General features: G+C 46.2%; 1 protein-coding gene and 1 pseudogene across 7 annotated transcripts in view; both read left to right on the forward strand.

The window, feature by feature from the left end:
- The window catches only part of LOC139051818 (serine/threonine-protein kinase mos-like), a 55,657-nt gene extending 46,954 nt beyond the window's left edge, over window positions 1–8,703 (forward strand). For 4 of the 7 annotated variants that reach the window (XR_011509568.1, XM_070528830.1, XM_070528828.1 and 1 more), the window contains 3 exons: window positions 3,604–4,212; window positions 5,561–5,799; window positions 8,552–8,703. Coding sequence is in view for 5 of the 7 variants with exons in the window: in XM_070528830.1 (XP_070384931.1) it covers window positions 3,604–3,654 (51 nt within the window). In the remaining 2 variants the exon portion in view is untranslated. The remainder of the gene's footprint in view (window positions 1–3,603; window positions 4,213–5,560; window positions 5,800–8,551) is intronic. The other 3 variants (XR_011509569.1, XM_070528829.1, XM_070528831.1) reach the window with 3 other exon arrangements.
- Window positions 8,704–17,314: 8,611 nt separating this feature from the next.
- LOC139051786 (uncharacterized) lies at window positions 17,315–18,481 on the forward strand (annotated as a pseudogene).
- Window positions 18,482–19,298: the final 817 nt, after the last annotated feature.

Here is a 19,298-nt window from a genome sequence, read left to right on the forward strand (position 1 = left end):
GACCTGATATTTTCTACTGTGCAATTGAAGAGAAATAGGTGGGGAGATTAAATTCGGACATTTTCCAGGTGCAAGTTGGAATCAGCCAGCGCAAGACAGGGATCATTGCATGGAAATTGCTGGGAGAGGCCTTTATGATGGCGGTGGACATAAAAATAGGCTGCTGCTGCTGCCGATGATGATACGTCTCCATTTACTGAACATATACTTGAAAGCATGCAGAATAGGAAATAAGGTTATGTTTATGGCCCTAGGTGCACAATTGCCTCTTATACAAGAACAACTCTGAAAGCGGCATCTGAAATTTTCTCTTTCGAGTGTCGCAAGGGGTGTGTGGTGATAGGTGATACTATTATACAGCAATTGGATGTCGCTAGGAATGCCCTATCAGGAGTCGGGTATAAATGTTCATAGAAGTAAATGTGCTTCTACAGATTTCTAGAAAATAAAATAAAGTAACTTTCGACTACCACTAAAATAACATGGCGTGAATTGACTACACTGAGTACCATTCTGCGCTTCTACACGGTTGTATGGGACTGGCGGCCGCACAGCGTTACGCAATTCGCGGAACTGTCAAAACTGATCCACAAGGCGAAAATAACTGATATTCGAAACTATAACATGTGAAAGACTGAAGAAGCCGTAAAAAAATGAACTGAGCCTGAAATCAGTAAAAAAGAAACCTGGCATAGGACAAACCATGATGTATGCAGTAAAAGATAAGAGGGGTAATATCATAAGCAATCTCGAAGATACAGTAAAAGCAGCTGAAAAATTCTACGCTGACCTGTATACAGTACCCAGAGGAGTCACGATACCTCACTTAGAAACAGTAATGTACAGGAGACAGAAACTCTCCTATAACTAGCGATGAGGTCAGAAGGGCGCTGCACGACATGAAACGATGAAGAGCGGGAGGAGAAGGTGGAATAACAGTCCATTTAATCAAAGATGGAGGAGACATAATGCTTAGAAAACTGGCTGCTCTTTATACGAAGTTTATATCGACTACAAGGGTCCCAGAAAACTGGAAGAATGCAGACATTATACTAATCGACAAAAAAGGAGACGTTAAAGAATTGAAAAATTATAGGACCATTAGCTTGCTCCCAGTATTATATAAGATATTTACCAAAATAATCTCCAATAGAATAAGGGAAACACTGGATTTTGTCAACCAAGGGAACAGGCTGGCTTCAGGAAGAGATACCTTACAATAGATCACATCCATGTCATCAATCGGGTTATTGCGAAATCTGCAGAGTACAATAAGCCTCTCTATGTGGCTTATATAGATTGCGAAAATGCATTTGATTCAGTAGAGATACCAGCAGTCTAGAGGCACTCCGTAATCAAGGACTACAGAACGCTTACGTTTAAAAGCTCGAAAAATATTGCTACATGCGTGAGGTATTTGTTTGTTTGAACGAGGTGCGTGGGCACCATCACTCCAGAAAAGAGGAGGAAGAACGAACTGGGCTCGCGCTGTAAATCTAACCGGTCAGCGCTGCAACCGTTGTTGTAAATATAATCTATAAATAGTTTCTCGTCTTACTGGCTCGTCCTTCGCGTAAGAATATATACAGAGGTTCTACAGCTACCTTAATTCTACACAAGAAAAGCAGGGAGATACCTAAAAAGAAATGGGTCAGACAGGGAGACACAATTTCTCCAAAGCTATTCACTGCGTGCTTAGAAGTCAACCTATTAAACTGGGAAGGCTTAGGAGTAAAGATCGACGGCAAATGTCTCAGCAACCTTCGGTTTGCCGATGACATTGTTCTATTCAACAACAATGCAAGCGAGTTACAACAAATGATTGGAGACCTTAACAGAGAGACTGTAGGAGTGGGGTTGAATATTAATATGCAGAAGATGACGATAATGATAGATAGCCGGGCAAAGGAACAAGAGATCAGGATCGCCAGTCGGCTACTAGAGACTATGAAGGAGTTCGTTTACCTTATTCACAGGGAACCCTGATCATGAGAAGGAAATTCACAGAAGAATAAAAATAGGTTGGATCGCATACGGCAGACATTGCCAGCTCCTGACTGGAAGCTTACCATTATTATTGAAAAGTAAGGTTTGTAATTAGTGCATTTTGCCAGTGCTGACATATGGGGCAGAGACTTGAGAATGAGTTAAGGACTGCGCAAAGAGCGAACGAACGAAGATTGCTAGGCATATCCTTAGAGAGAGAAAGAGAGCGGTTTGGATCAGAGAGCGAACGGGTATAGACGATATTCTAATTGACATCAAGAGGACAAAATGTAGCTGGGCAGGTCATGTAATGCGCCGGTTAGATAACCGTTGGACCATTAGGGTTACAGAATGGGTACCAAGAGAAGGAAAACGCAATCGAGGACGACAAAACACTAAGTGGAGCGGTGAAATTAGGAAATTCGGGGGCGCTAGTTGGAATCTGTTGGCGCAAGACAGGGGTAAATGGAGATCGCAGGGAGAGGGCTTCGTCCTGCAGTGGACATAAAACATGATGATGATGATAATGATTACGATGATGATGATGGAGGTGGTGCCCCCCCCCCCTCGAAAAAAAACCTGGGTACGTGCTTGGTCTGGGTATTGATGTTTGCACTCCCATAGCATGGGGGGGAGCGTTGCTGATTCAGTTTTACAGACCTTGCACCTCTGGCTCGGGTATGCATTTGATATTATACGATGAACCACTCGTCGTGAGCAATCCTGTTTTAGCGGATTAAAATCAAGGTAACTCGTAGAAGTCATATGTAGCCAGCATTTGTGACATACATGTTACACCGCGGCAGGTATGGTATCATAACTGGATTCTTATGTGCTGTGATGTTGTGGTTGTCGATCCGCGCATGAAAAACCCGCAATGGGCTGGTCTGCTCTCCGTCGGTTGTCCCTGTAGCATTGCCTTTGAGACCTGCATTGTCGTCTAAGAAATGATCTCTTTGTATAAACTTTGCTGAACGAAGACGTTGTAAAAACATATTTGAGACGACCGCCATAAGTATACAAGCAGAGGGAACGAGGGTGAACAAATGAAAACACTGCAGAAAGCACCTGGACACGACCTGAACTGTAGCAGGCGACAGGCGACAGCAGACAACGAGTCTGTGCCCTAACGTCACGCGAGCGGCGCTCGCAGCGCCCGTGTAGTTCGTTCTCGGGGCTAATAGTAGTGGGCACATATTTCCAGAACATTGCGTGAAGCAAATCTTGCTGTTGAGAAACTTTGACACATTTTGGGTTTTGTTTTTGACACAGCAAGAGAGCTTCATCTGTCAGCCTTTAGTACATTTGCCTGAGCACTGGCAAAATTGGGAGAATGAGCTAGTGCCAATTCAGCCAGGGCCATTGCTTGCTTGTACTTGCAACAGGAAAGCTCATCATCTAGGCAAAACCCTTCGTCATGATCCTCATCAGTGGAGCATAAATGGAAAAATCAAGCCCCTACAGCTACCATGCCTCAATTAGAAACATTTCTTGCAGTTTCTTGGTTGGAGAAATGCCTTGATTTTTTTTTAAATGAAAATAGGATGTTGGAGCCTAATACAGTGTTTCAACCCTCATCTCCCCTTAAGTGATATTTGCTATGTCTTTGGCTTTCAGGTCAGTCACCAGACAGCAGTCGGTGGTCACAGCAGTCAGCATCAGGCATAGACCATTGCCTGAAAGATGCATCCTGGAGCGGGTCGAAAATCATGGAAAATGGAAAATCATGGAAAAATGGATGTCATCACATTTTGCTGAAGTCCCCATCAAGGCTTTGCAAGGTGTCTCCCATTCCCTCTAAGATCTGTTGCGGCCCCCGCAGCACAAGTGGCAGGGTCAAGCACTCTCAGCGTAATGGTGACTCACAAATTCAGTTCGGAAAGGTACCTGAAAAGCAGTTATCGGTCAGCAGTCCAGATCTGAGGACACTTCAATCTAGAGGCAGGAACCGACAGCTCCCATGGGAAATAGGCGCATGCAAAAGTGATGGAAATTTTCTTATTCCTCAAAAATACAAGCCCACTATGAACGACGCTCAATTGCCAGCCAGGGAGCAGTTTGGCCATTCCAGAAGCACTCCCAAGAACCCTGCAAGCCAGTTCGGCACAGCTGGCAGAACCCAAGCACCTTCATATGGCCGGATGTTCTCAGACTCGCAGTCAGTGCCAGCACTGCCAAGTATGGGAAGCCTTTGTACTTCATCTGGCACTGCCAAAGTGGTTAGAGGTAATAATGTCTATCTATGAGTATAAATTAGCTCAGGTAATAGAATTGTGCTACATGCCACGGGTAGTTTTAAAGAATTTCGTGAACAATAAAATCCAGCCCCTGGTATACCATAAAAGAGCGGAATATAGGTTGATCTTTTTCTTTCAAGAACCGTGGCAAGAAGCTGACCCACATCCTATATGCCAGTCACTTTTTACCAGTTTATGGCATTTTTTCTTTGGTTAGGAAAACTTTAATACTTTGTTATAATGAGAATGTAATTATAGTCAAGTTCATTGTATCAAGGTTTAACTGTATTAGATTTATCGGCCGTTTAAACTTGTAAACAGTCGCTTAGTAATTAGATTAACAAGTGGGATGTCACGTGCGCACAAACATGAGCACATCTCCTCGATGACTGCATAGACTCGCTGTCAAAGTGCTGGAGTGAGAAAGTGCGCCAGCTGCAGCGAACAAATTGACCATGAGCTGCCTCTCCCTTCAGCGCGATCTAAGCGGCAAGAACACTTCGCGCACGAAGCTGTCAGCACTCGGCGCACTTTGTCCCCATCGCAAATCGGTTTCAACATAGGGCCCACGCGGCCACCTTATACACAGCAGCTGCTGAAGTAGAACCCTCTCCTTTCTCCCATCCCCTGGTGCCTTGCATACGACAGAAGATGGTGTGCTTGCTCTCTGCTTTGTTCCTTTGCGTGCGTGAGATTGCGCCATCATCATTGGCTCACCCTCGCATGCTTTCACGCACACATATAGCATACGGTGCGCGGTGATGGTTTTATCGTCGTCGGACTTATACAGAACATCACGATGATTGCAACAGCAGATATGCACCTGGAGTGTCCATATAATTGCTATCGCAATAAAAACAAGCTGCTGAAGTACTTGTGTGCCGTAAATATGTAAAAGGGCCAGTTGCATGAAAAACATCTCTTGTAGCGTAATTATAAAAGTTCTACATTTCTGGATTGCCAAAAACACTAAATGACAGAGTTCAAGAAAAACTAACAAGTTGTCATGTAGGCTCCCACCATGAAACTGAAAACAAAACTTGCATTATCTATTTTGTTGCTGTATTCCTTAGAAAACTTTTTTCATTGTTTCACTTCAGATAGTTTCCAATAATTTGTTTAAGCAGACGGAGAACAGTAGCAATACTTTAACAATTAGTTGTGAAATATTTGGTTAGTTTCAAGTATTTTAATATACTAAATATAGTTCCTATTGAAGTATGGATACTTAGTGTGCAATACTATCTGATGCGTACTCGCAACTTTAGATATTCGCCCACCATTGACTGTAATACGTTTTATTTTCTTTCTTTTTCTTCTTTTCGTATCTGATGCAGACCTGCTGCTTCCAGTGGTCTTTGGTGAGCATTCAAGGATAGACCTTGGTACAACTTGTGCTGGAGCTCCGTGGAATGTTGCACTTGCGTTGGTAAATCCAACAGGAAAAAACTGGTGCTTCTGAATCCAACAGCTTCGCTCAAGCATTGATTGGCGCGAACCCAAGCACTTTGAAATTGTCATCGCACAATTTTCAGGCCGGCACACTGTGGCTGGTGGCTGTGTTGCTAAAATTCAGGTATTTATTGCTAACAATAATGCAGGGTTTGTAGTGGACCTTGATAATTGAAACGTCGTGTCAATGCCTTGAAAATCCTGAAATAAAATTAGGTGCTTAAATATCCATGAGTATTAATTTGCAACAAAGCTTGGCAGTCTTAAACACCTTGCAACAACATTAGTGTAATCTAAATGTGTACCCCCGTCAGATGGGCAAATTTACTGGTACTCTGGGTGAGTGAACTTCGCTGTTTGTGTCATTCCCAGACTGTCAGATGGAACAGTTCAGTGACACTTGCTCAGGGTGTGTATCAACCAGGAGAACCGGGAATTCTCAGGGATTTTGAATAGTCTGGGAATACTCAGGAAATTTGTGCTTCTATCAGAGAAAATGAGCAGTAATTTTATTTGAAAGGGAACGAAAGTCGTGGTAATGCTGGCTCGAGTACTAGAGGAATCGTAACGATCCCTATTTGACGCCGCGTAATCTGCTGGAGGAGTTGCCAATATTCCGTCTACGACAGACTTTACTGACGCCTGATAATTCGGACGACTTCGCGGCACCACCACGTCCCCCACAGAGTCAATGTATCAGAACGTCTGAAATTTCGGACGCGAGAACCCTTCACCGTCCGAGTTCTCGGACTTTTTGTCGTGACCGCCCGTCCGAAAAAGCACCTTCGCCGCCATTTTGATTACCTTGTCTCCTCGAACCGGCGCTCTCGCACGCAGATCTGCTGGCAGCCGTAGCCACAACAGCGGTAACGCTAGGCCTAGCTGCTTCGACGTTCGCTATTAGGCTTCTTGTCGTTCTGTGCCGCGTTTTTCATTTGAAAAAATTCGCCATTGTCAGCAACGGCACCCATCTGCGTTCGCGGTCCTCGCGATTTGTTTCGAAGCTCGGAAAGCAAGGCGCGTTGCACAATGACGGGTCCCGAAAGTCAGCTTCGCCTTAGTACATAAGTGTTACGTGGTGAAGCATTCGCGAAAGTATCGCGGTGAAGCATAACGAGTGTCGTGTGGGGGCAATTGCCATGGGGCACAGTATGTATTCCTTAATTATACACATGTGCGCCCGCCATCTCCTGTTACAGTACGAGCACCGATATGCCTAATTAGTGTACTGGTAGACCTTCTTAGCTTTTCTGGATGTGCCTGCAGCGATTGAACAATTCGTTCCGGACCAGGACGAATTTTTCTTCAACTATGAGGCTTTTCTTTCGAGGATCCCGTATGGGTTTCCTTTGTAGCAATTGCTATGAACGGGTGAATGTCTGATTTTCTCTTTATTATTAACATTATGCATGTTACTAACCCCTCCCTTCTGTTTTCTTTTTGAGTAAAATAAGCACTACCCCTTACTGTTCAAACCGGATTAAGTTCTTTATTTTTTAACATGCTTACTAGAGAATGAAAGCATTGGGCGATGTGATGTAGGGAGCCTGTCTTGACATAAAACAAAGTTCTGTGTCACTCAGGGAATATTGCAAAAGCACTCGGGGAAAACCTGGAAAACTCAGGGAATTTGGAAATGTCAACTTGGTAGACACCCTATTGACCTTGGAGAGCAGCCACAAAGTTCTGTTGTGGGCACAAACCCACAACATGGCATCTGAGTAAGACACACTACAGGATTAGAGCATTTTCAGTTTTTTTGTGTGCATGTTTCCTTACCTGAACTAAATGTCATACTTGCATAAATGTAACTCGAGCTGCTATGTAATTTTTCTTTCTCATTCTTAGTGTTTGAAAATGCAATGTGAGCTCAGCCACAAGGCAGCAGGTGGGGTATTGTGAATAGTGGGGGTGCAACTCAAAGCACAGAAGAATATAGGCAATGGCACTAGGGGTTCCACCTACTATTTTAAGAAAGATTCTTTACTGACCTTAGGTTCGATGGATTGATCCACAAGTGTAACGAACATTTAGCATGGTTTTACTGTTGTTCAGCTGCTGCAGCATGCATGTATCTGGCCCATAGAGGCAGCACATTGTACTCGTGTTGAAATGTTTCAACATAGCATGGTGGGCAGTTGTTATAGCATTGTGGGCAGCTCACTGCTAATCGTGCAGCCACTCAGTGTGTGCATGCACAGTAATCACTTATGTTGATAAAGTCTTGCTACGAAGCGTTGCTTAGCGGCCGTCAAAAATCGGCAGTAGCTGGCACCTCTTCAGTAGCATTCACGTCGTTGCTACTTGACCAGTTCCCAGTTCCCTCCTGCTCTCCCCCTTTTCGCTCTCTTGCTTTTGTGTGTCTATCCTCTGGGTTCTGCCTCTGAACCTGAAAAAAAAATTGAGCAGATCCCACGTGTATGTGGGAACTGGCGTTAAAATGAAATTTTAGTTTGGGCGAAGTCTAATTTTTCTATTCAGATACGGTCGACTTCCGTTAATTCGACCCTAACAGGACAAATCATCTGGCGGGTCGTATTAAACAAAAGACAAAAAAGAAACACTCCAAAACGCACCGTCGATTCACTTAGCAGTACTCCCTCTAGAGAACATGTGGTCGATCACTCCACCACTTCTTAACGTCTGCTGTGATGACTGGCTAGTTTGACTAATCAGAAAGAGTACAGTGAAGATGTCTTCCATGAGCGTTTTTAATCATCCGTTTTCTGGATTTCATATGTTTAAGCTCAATTTTCTTTTGTGAGGGCCAGAGGCATCAAGTTGTCGTAAATGTTGCAGCCAAGAATACAGTGCGTCTAAAGACAGGCAATTGTTGCAAGGTTAGCTACATTTTTGTGATCATTTCTTTCCTGCAGGACAAAGACTCTGAAGATTGGGAACCCAAATTCAGAAGGCACTGCTTACGCATCATGGCGTCATTGTGTGCTGTACACATTTTAAGAGTTATATATGAGATATATTATTAAGCGATATATGGCGTATGAATAAACGTTTATTGATCAAGCAATCTATAAACAATGGTACAAATTGTGTGAACCTAATTGATCGTCTGCGCATCTCGGCGCTGGTGTTTCATACCTTCCGCATCTGTATGCTGAAATGAGTTTACTTCGCTCTTACACTTGAAAGGTGACGCTACTTCTCCGTATCAATCACACTGATTAGGAGTAATTTTAATTCCCGTTTTCCCAACGCGAAATCGTGCAAGCCAGGATTTTAAAAAAATTGAAGCAACAAAGCTTGAACATTTCCCCCAATTTTATTAAGGACAAGATATACTCTCCAGGGTCGTTTAGGGAGGTTCCATAAAGCCACTTTGTTTTTCGAGGCACATATATAGAGGGCTACCTGATAAATAAATATCATGCTGACATTGCTCTGCTACCTCTGGTACATAGTTATAAAATAAGAACATTTCAGAGACGTTTTCAGTGGACTTATATTGGCACATTATAGTTTATTAAAACTTCACACACTTTCAGAGGCCTTCCTTTTCACTTCATTTACCATTCACACGGGCTTTGCTTTATGTTCCCCCGGAGCTCTAGTGCCACTGTCGTTCTCCTGGCTCTTCTTTTGGGTAAAAAAATGCATTCGTGTGACCAAATAGAAGTGTACAATCTGTGCTGTAAAATCACTGCTATGTTCTGGGCAACTGATACAGTTTCCTGTCTTGCTAATTAAGGGCATCTAAAACCCTCCAGAAAAGGTCTCCAAAGGCTTCTTTTTTTTATGCTTGCACAACGGTCTCGTCTATGCTTTTCACGCAGCTTAACAGTTTCCTTGAAGGACAAACAAGGCTGGCAGTCACAAACTCGCATTCTATCACAAGCATTGCTTCGGGAGGTAGATAGTCTTGTGAAGCCATTGTATCCCTTTTGCACTTCATGTAGGAGGTCCCATTCATCATTTTAAGTGATTGCCATATCCATGGGCACGTCGGCACCAGTTTTTCACGGGCAGATACTACGTAGCTCATGTCATTGCGAACTACGACACTCTTCAATATTGTGTGTACCACTCCCTCCATTTCTGCCTCATAAAAAACAATGTGATCGCTGTCCATTTTCGTCTTCAAGCGCTGCCGATCTCAACTATCGAGGCAATTGACTGCAAAGACTCCACCAGCTCATTAACATTCAAACAGCTGATTTGCACGGGCTCTGTTTGCTCTTGTTCTCTGCAGCGTCGCTCTGAGTTGCCCCTGCGTTTGCTGCGACAATTGCTCTCTTTTTCGGAGATTTTCTCTGCTTACGATTTGAGGATAAGTACTGTCTGAGATTGGGAAATATGGTAGGAACTGCATCAACGAGCTCCTGAGAGACCATACTCTGCGCTCGATTTCAATCACTTTTCCGTTGATTATATGTTTATACGACTTCACAATGTCCCCTTCTCAGAAGTGAGTGTCGCACACTTTGGATGTTTTCCCCAACATTTTGTCTGCACGGGGTATCGCTCTCTACCACTTTGCAAGGAAAAGCAGATTGGTCGGCAGAGTCAAGTGCCTCTTTGTGGCACTTCTCTGGTACCCGCTGGTACATCCCGACCTGCCGGGATGTACCAGCGGGTATCGTTGGCCTGTTGGCATTTGGTTGCCCAGTCCTAGCACATTGTAACGAAGATAAATCACACACACCACCCACCTTCTGACAGCCAAAAATAAAAATGTCTGGCATTCAAGAGTGGCAGCCCAGGCTGTAGACACTTGCTGCATACTTGCAGGCCCCAAGGGCAACATCAGCATCACCGAAAGATGCTGAAGCGCAACTTGCGCACTACTCACGATAATGCACACACATAGTGAAATATTTTGCACGCACAATCAACAAGGACACAGTGAAGGGGGACACGCGAGCGCTCACTCACAATTGTTTATTTTTGGAAATACACAGAGCATATGTACACCCCAGCTATCAGTACTAAGCATGGGCAACAAGAGTCATCAGTATAAACAGAAACAGATTAGAAACAGATAAAAAAGGTTCAAGCAGTATTTAAAAAAGCAAATTCTTTGTCAGTGATTGCAACTGATGGTTGGCTTGTGCATTTTTCAGCACTCTTTGATGTGAAACGCTTCTGTGATTTCACATGTTTATATGAAAACAGAATGTCAGTGTCAGAAAAATGCCAGATCACAATGACATTGATTGCAGTGGTTGGACAAGTGCGAATAGTTTTCTTTACCGAGAGAATGTTCATGTTCTCTTAGACGGGTGTTTATGCACCGACCGGTTTGTCCTAATGTACATGTTGCCACAGGTTAAGGGAAGCCGGTACACAACACTTATTCTGCATTTTGTGAATTTTTGATTCCCAAATTTATTCACAGTCTCTGCGATTGCTACCCGACCACAGGTGCTGGATATACAGCCCCAGATCAAAAAAGCCCGTATTGCAGTACAAATCAGGACATTCGAAGATTGTAAAAAGTGGAATTGCGGTGTCAAGCCTTCGGGCTGCTTTAGTAAAATCTTGTTGCCACCGAATAAAAGAAAGCTTTCCCAATCAGGTAACAAGACTAGCTTCAGTGGGATTCCCGGAACACATTATAGTCAGAGCGACCGAAAACGTAATAAAAATAGCAAAGGGTGTACAACCCACAGATTCAAGCAACACACTTGGCACGAACAGAAAGTGCCTTGCGGTTGTACCTTACGTCCATTATTTTTCCCATGGGTTTAAGAATGTTGCCAGCCGGTGTGGTGTTGAACTGGTTTTCAGTGCTCCTAACCAGGTGCAAAAACTGTGCAAAGCTATTTCAAATAAATTTGACAATAAGGTAAAAAATTGCAGCTGCAGTCTTAAAGAAGATAAAAAAATATACAAATGTCAATTGTGCGCGCAAAATATTTCACTATGAATTCCTACCAATTCGCCCAACTCTCAGTTCTAATGCACACAAACACAAAGGGAAAAAATCGGGACCACTCGACAAGAAAACGCGACGCAAATGCTCACGGCTACTGCAGCGTCAGCAGCGTCGCTGCACGGCAGCGTGGTTAGTGTAACGCAAAGTTCGACCGCAGCGCCATCTTTGTGCCTGGGCGCAAAAACGTGCCCGCTTTGGGAGGAGCAGTTGCGAAACTAAAAAAGCTTCATAAATGGTGTCCAGAGCCGTATATTTTTGATCGCGATTGTACATCTAATCCACGCAAAACCTGAATACACTGCATCAGCTTAGGACATAAGCCATAAAGCTTAATATATTAGAAATGATACAGAACAACCCTGGTCATTCCAGCTTATCTAACCATAACTACCAGCATAAGCAGAATGAGATCTAGACTTGACTTATCATCATCAGCATATCGTATAATCATTGATCTCTCCCTTTTTCAACACGTACTTGCAGCATGTCTATATACACTTTGACCCACATAATTTCAGCCATAGCTTTAAGGATGAAAGACGCTAGGGACACTAGTAGAACCGAATGCACAATGTGGCGCGCTGGCTTGGTATTACTCAAGCTATTTTTCATTTTTCTCTTAACAGATTAGTTATGTTCAATTATTCGACTTTTTAAGTATTGGCAGCTAACACCAAGCGTGATATGCACAGTGGCAGACCACCTTGAGAAACTTCTCAGAAAATTCTTTTCGGCACGATATATCTCAGGTGGTCCCTTTTCCTCGTTCGAGAAGACAATCTCAATTTGAGGATTATGTGGAGTTAACGTGAGACGAACAGCCTTATTTCCGATGAGCTGCAACGGATCTATATTTCACATTGAGACCTGTTGTGAAATTCAGAAGGCGTTCTATCGCCATTACTAGACACTGGCACTAAAGAATCGCAAGAAATTGATGCCATACCAAATACATTCGTTTTCAAGTATGCAGAATGGTGCTCCCACACATACAAGGTTGTTCATAAGTAGGAAAAAATGTAGTCTCACGAGGTTGCGGTTAAGTCCGGAGTGTGGTGACACGTAGAGTCCTTGACGTGAAACGCTTGTTCGTCGAGTGAAGTATGTGGGACCCACTCTCCCAATCAAGTACACTAACTCTACCACCGGTAAAAAGCGGCCATTTAGATATTGCACTAAAAAAAAATGATTTTTTTTAATGCGAGGGTAAATGCCTCAGGGCATACAGGGGTATGGGATGGGGGTGAATAAGGATGATTAAATGAATGAAAAAAGATTTGCTGATCTTATGAAGTCCAAGAGGGATCGATAATGTGGTCCCTGCGTCCAAGCAGTGTAATCGCTCGGATTATGCGGCGAAAGTCTCGCTGCTGTGTGGTGCCGGAGCCTCGTCGGTTTCAGTGCAGGGCAGACCCACAGCAGGGGGTGGATGCCGGCTTCAGCATTCCGCAACTTGCAGAGTGGACACTCGGGGCTAGGATATAACGGGCGAAAGTGCGGCCACTTCTGAGTCACGGCAGGAGTGAGGGCAACTCCGACCCGGATCCTCCGGAGCGCAACCTCCTGTGCACGGGTAAGACCACGGAGGAGGTTTATTGCACACGGAGGTATGAGAGCACGTGTGCGGCGCCGGAGGTGCTCTTGTTAAAAGGAGGGTGACATCATCTAGGTGAAAGAGCTGAGGCAGTGACGATGGAGAGGTCGCTAGACGGGTCACAGAATCCGCATGGCTTTGGAAGCTTAAAAGGTCGCGTGGGATCCACTCGAGAGATATTGGCTGCGGGATGCGTGCCGCCAGAAGATGGATCTGTTGACATATTTCAGGGCTGCGACTGACGCGTCGCAGCAGCCGCGTCGCCTGGATGGCATCAAGTGCAGATGACGATGCCAGCCGTGGGGACCATGGGAAAGGCGGCCACATGGCACAACGCATCTCGGTCAACAAGGAGCTCAGCACAAAAGGAGGAAGGAGGCTTTTGGATTTGAAACCGGGTCGTCTTATTAAGGGCAGGTGCGCAAGGGCAATAAATTGCAGTGGTTATTTCACAGTCCTAAATGCTTGCATCAACGTAAAGCACGATGGAGCCAACCGGCAGGTCAGCATCTCGAGCTATAATTCGATCACAAAGCGATGACGCCGCGTGAATTGATGTCGGGCGACGTATATCAGTTGGCTTGTTATCGCTCAGCTGTACAAAACTCCAGGGAGGAAGAACTGGTAATGGTGGTGGTGGTGGTAGAAAGGAGTGTGAGAAAGCGTAAGCCCTGAGATCACGTTGCGTGTGAAAGGCTGGCCTTAAGCCTGCGAGCATCACGTCGCTGCTGCACCCCCTCATCTAGTGTGTTCAATTGTGCATTTCCTTGGAGAGCCATGGTCGGGGTGTTGCGGGGAAGGCAAGTACCAGCTCATCTAGTGTGTTCAGCTGTGCATTTTCTTGGAGAGCCACGATCGGGGTGATGCAACGAAGGCAAGTGATGACCCTCATTGCCTCGCGATGAACAGCTTCGAAGCGATTCCATTGTGCCCTCGTCAAATGCTGGAATTGGGCTTAATGAACAAGGCGTGGTTGCACTACCGCCTTCAACTGTCGCGCAACATATGAGAGGGCGCCGCCCGTTTTAGGAACAATGCACCTAATCAAACCTAACGTCTGAATTGCCTGCTTTTTAGCACTTGCGATTCCCGAGTCGTGTACCGCCAGACCCAGAATATTTAAAGTTGAACATTGTTGAAGTGGGATTCCGGATAGATGAAGACGAATGGGTGTCGCAGAGAGTTTACGCCAGCCCCAGCGATTGGCGGCTGACATGTATGCAGATTTGCTGACGGAAAGCCTAAGGCTGACTAAAGAAGCGTGTGACATTTAAAGCTGATTGAAGGGCAGCGGCTTGAGTCTGCAGGTCATGATGAGTACTCCATACCCAGATGTCATCAGCGTACAACAAGAACATTATGTCGGGTAAATCGTGTAAGTGCTATGCAAGCAGGATGAAAGCAATATTGAATAACGTGGGTGACAATACCGATACCTGGGGTACGCCACGAAGAGGGACAAATGAGCCAACGGCGTCACCACTGAGGCGAATTGCAAAATGTCGGTCTTCAAGGAAAGATTTGACAAAATTCCGTGCTCTAGAGGGAAAATGCAGCATTTCAATTGAAGCCAAGATGGCAGCATGATTGATGTTACCATATGTCTTTTCGACGTCCATAGCGAGGACAGTACGGTCACTGTGTCTACGAGTTGACGATAAAACTGAGGATGCCAAGACAGCCAGCCCATCTTCAGTACCTATGGATGGACGGAAGCCAATTTGAGCAGGGTGGTAGAAACTATGGTGCACTAGCCACCAAGACAGTCGTGTGGCTAGTATTTGCTCAGCAAGCTTGCACAACATTGACACTAGGGAAATGGGTCGGAAGTTGCCAAGGTTGGTCGGCGACCTGCTTGGTTTCAGGATCACAATAGCCGATTTCCAGCCTGGAGTGACAAGGCCGTCTAGCCATACCTTGTTAATGGTGTCGATGAGTAGAGGCAGCACAGCGCAACTCAGGTTTTTGTAAGCCTCATAAGTAATAGAGTTTGAACCGGGTGCTGTCTTGCGACTGATACTATCTATCGCTGCAAGCAACTCGGGCATAGTGAAAGAGCTTGCAATCCCCTCGGAGTCTGCTGCAGATGGTAACTTGTCGATATGTTCTGTAATGCCTGCCAAGGAAGCACCATTGCCTGTTTGAGGCAACACGTCTACTGAGAGAAAAACTTCCGGGCTGCTTCTCTGGCAAAATCATCCGGCGACAAGCCAGCAGCGAAGCAGGCTGTGGCCGCCGCATCTGGACGGCAGCAACCGTGTTCCGTGGCACGGAACGTTCACCAGAGAGAAGCATTCAATGTCTTGGATGAAAACCGCTCACACCACGTATGCCTGTGCCACCGCGAGAGGTCGCGTTCATATTTTCGGGCCTTAGCAATAAGGAAATTCAGTCTTGTACGTGCTTGTGCAGTAGTGAGGTCTCGGGATGTTGCCAGCTCAGCTTGTCTGCGAGCAGCCCACAAGTTGAGCAGGCCGGTATCCGGTGCCGGTCGGTCGACGTCTATCCAGATGATAGTTGTAGCTTCATTGAGCGCGCTTTGTATGCGGTCAACAAGTAGTGGTGACGAGTCCACAGTGGTATCTTGGAGAACGGAGCGAAAGGTGTCCCAGTTGACTACAGTACACTTGCGGCGCAATCCGCTGGCCTGCGATGGATGAAGGCCGATGATGATAGGGTGGTGGTCACTACCCCAGCAGTCGGGCTCCAGGTGCCAAGTGGTAGTGCCGGGACCCGACCACCACGTAAGATCTGGTGCGTCTGTTGTACGTCGAGCTTGAGGCACAGCCCGCGTTGCTGAATCGGGATGGTTCAGTAGTACAAACAACGCATCCACGAAGGCGCCCCGTACACGCCTACCTCGGAGCCTAGAAGTAGGGTATCCCCAATCTGGCTGAGGGGTGTTGAAATCACCACCAACTAAAATAGGACACGCTGGGTATCGGCGGCGGACGTTCAATAACCAGCCCAGATTAATCCTTGAAGAGCCACCGGCTGGTCTTACGTAGTATGATATTACCACAACAGTTGCCTTGGGTAACTTCACCGCTCCTGCCACTACCTCCTGATGAGTTACACCAGTTTTCAAGAGAAAGGCAGACCTGAGGATAGCGCGTATCAACATACATTGTTGCCTTTCTTGGAGGGGCAGCTGTGTGCACGCGACGGTCACTCATCGAAGGAGACACATATCCACTGAAGCCAAAGAATGGCTCGCAAGGCGTTGGTCTCCTGTAGTAACAGGGCCCACACCTGCAGCTTGTTCATACGTAGACGGGATTTAAGCTCCCCACTTTCGTGGAGAGACATCTAATGTTCATTGCAGCACGCCACAAACACCCGTATCCGCCATTCGGATTACAAGTCCAGGCGTTGTAAATTCACAAGTGTCAGGTTGGACATCTGGCTGACCATGAACCAAAAAGGGGATGTTGTACAGTTATCCGGCAATGGAGCAGAAGACTTGGTAGACTCTGCGAACGATACAGCATTTCCGCTTCCTGTTTAAGTAGCGCCATCTGTCGGGCCCCCCGCTAAGTTCCATACGCTGCCGCTTCTTATTTTCGTACCACTGTGGAAGGTACTATCGGCCAAAAAAGTAAACGGACCACGGCGTAGGTGGTCGGAGCGGCTGCGGGGGTCACACCGAGGCGCTGCTATCTGCCTTCGCGTGCTGACGACGAGAGTTCCCCGAGTGATGCCAGACTTCGGCCTCACTCTCACTCGTAGCCTCGTCGCGCTTGATAAATTTCTAGTGCACCGTTCGGTTGCTCTGCTGCTGATGGTCGCGACGAAGGGGACCGTGCATCGCCGGTAGTCCAGCACATGGCGCTGTCGTACAGCAGCGGGTGGCGGCAGGGCATCAAACCGCGGCACTGAGAAGGAACGAAGACCCGCTCTTATTGTTGTTTTGCTTATGGTCTCTTCAATTTGGCTTGCACTGGCTGCACTAGTTCTGAAAAGTGCCGCAGTGGTGCCATGGTGGTGCCGAGCGGGTGCAGCACCTGCAGCGCCGGTTCAGCAAGTGCAGCTGGAGCCGCACTAGCGCACGACTGCAAAACGAGGACGGAAGTGCAGGCCTAGCAGAGGCATAGCTTTGTTTACTTGTTTTACGTACACGTTGTGTATCGCTGGCACCGCTTGCCACGTAAAATGGCCCTCTTTGAAATTGCCATGGAGCTATTGGACTCGGAAAGCGACGACGACTGCGACTACAGTGACATCCACGTTGACTCCGACGACGAGTTCGACGACGAGTTCGACGATGTGTGTGTTTCGGTAGCCTGTGCGTTGGTACGAAGAGATGCAAATCGTGTGCCGGGGTACGAGAACGTGATAACCAGGTATCATGACCATGAGTTTAAAAGATTGTTCAGGCTCTCTAGAGAAACATTTGACTGGCTAAGTGGTCAATTCAGAGCTTCGACCTTCTACCCAAACGCGCTTCAAGGGCGTCAAAAAATATCCGCTGAAAAGACATGCCTAATTGCTCTTGTGTATGTCGGCTCGCAAATGTCGATGTACGCCATAGGAGACAAGTTTGACGTGGCAGAGTCGTCAGTGCATGCATGCGTGACGCGGTTCGTCCACTTTTTGCACTCACTTAGCGGTGATGTTATATGCTGGCCCAGCAGTGCAGAAATGAATCGCATCAAGGCAGGTTTCCTCGCCAAGAGTGGAGGCAAAGGCCCACGGAATGCCATCGGCTGCATCGACGGTTCGCACATCCAGATCCTGACTCCAAGCGAATCGACGCAGTCGTATTTCAGTCGCAAGAAGTGGCCATCTATTATTTTACAAGGGATCTGCGATGATAGGAATCGCTTTCTGAATGTTTTCATTGGGTTCCCTGGATCTGTCCACGATGCCCGCGTTTTGAAGGAGAGCCCATTCTTCGCACGTGCGCCATTGGAATGTGGTGAAAACTACATTCTGGGGGATAGTGCGTATCCTCTGATGCCTTGGCTGATGACTCCATTCAGGGACAATGAAGCCTCATTTCCGTCTTGAAAAAGACAGTTTAATAAGCGACACAGCCAGCAGAGGGTGTCCATCGAGAACACCTTCGGCATGCTTAAACAGCGTTTCAGGAGGTTGTACCTTGTGGATGCCAAAACTGTTGTGCAGTCCTGCTATATAGTCATGGCAGCGTGTGTGCTCCACAACCTGTGCAACAACGAGAGGGACTTCTTCCAGGAGCTGACATCTTTACCACAAGAGGAAGATGTGGGTAATGACGACACTGAAGGGGATTTTGACTGCAGCCTGCCAGGCTACAGTCAGTCCCTACGAGAGTTCATTGCAAAGGAGCAGTGCTAGGAACATGTCGCATCTCTGTGAATGCCATGCCAATGTGGAAAAGTGTTTTGTAAAATTATTTGTCTCGTATATGAGGAATGTTTTCATTTGAAATAAATTGAACATGCAGTGGTAGTGCAAGACAACTTTATTCTCCCTGTTGTGACCCTTGTTGCTTTGCAATCAAGTCTAGCAGGCGATCAAATCTCTCCATGCGGTCTGCATGCCGCTTCGCCCGCTCTTCCTCCCACTTTTTTCTTTCTTTTTGTTCCTCAGCTCTCGCTTCGGCTTGCTTCTCTCTTGCTTGCCCCATTTTTTCCAGCACCTCCAAAAGGGGAGTAAGCTGTGACTTGCTGTGGCGTTTCCTTTTAGAGGCCGGGCTGTCCTCAACTGTTGCAGACAGTCTGTCCTCGACTGGCACAGGCAAAAGCTCGGCGGATGCTTCTGTGGTGCTTGTCCTGTAGAAAATATACACACAGATGCCACACCAATTCCAGGTTTTCCACAAAAACTGTCGTTCGCTTACCCTGAGCATCCGCTGGGGAGGATTGCCTTTCCAGGCTCCAAAAGCACTCTTGGGTTGATACTGTGTTGCTTTTCAAGTATCTCCGACAGTTCTCTGTGTAATGCGTGATGCACAAATGAAAAACCCATTGAATACCATAGTAAATAAGCACACTTACTCTTCATATTCGCAGGTCACGCGGTGGTGACCAGATGAACTGTTCTCCTTTTTGCTCCTCTTGTATGCTCGGTCAAGTGACTTCCACTTATTTTCAATCTGTGTGCTGGTCATGTTGCACAAAAATTCCTTGTTTATCAGCTCGGTGAGTCTCAC

Source organism: Dermacentor albipictus, unplaced genomic scaffold (genome assembly GCF_038994185.2).
Source record: "Dermacentor albipictus isolate Rhodes 1998 colony unplaced genomic scaffold, USDA_Dalb.pri_finalv2 scaffold_14, whole genome shotgun sequence".
Classification (NCBI taxonomy): domain Eukaryota; kingdom Metazoa; phylum Arthropoda; class Arachnida; order Ixodida; family Ixodidae; genus Dermacentor; species Dermacentor albipictus.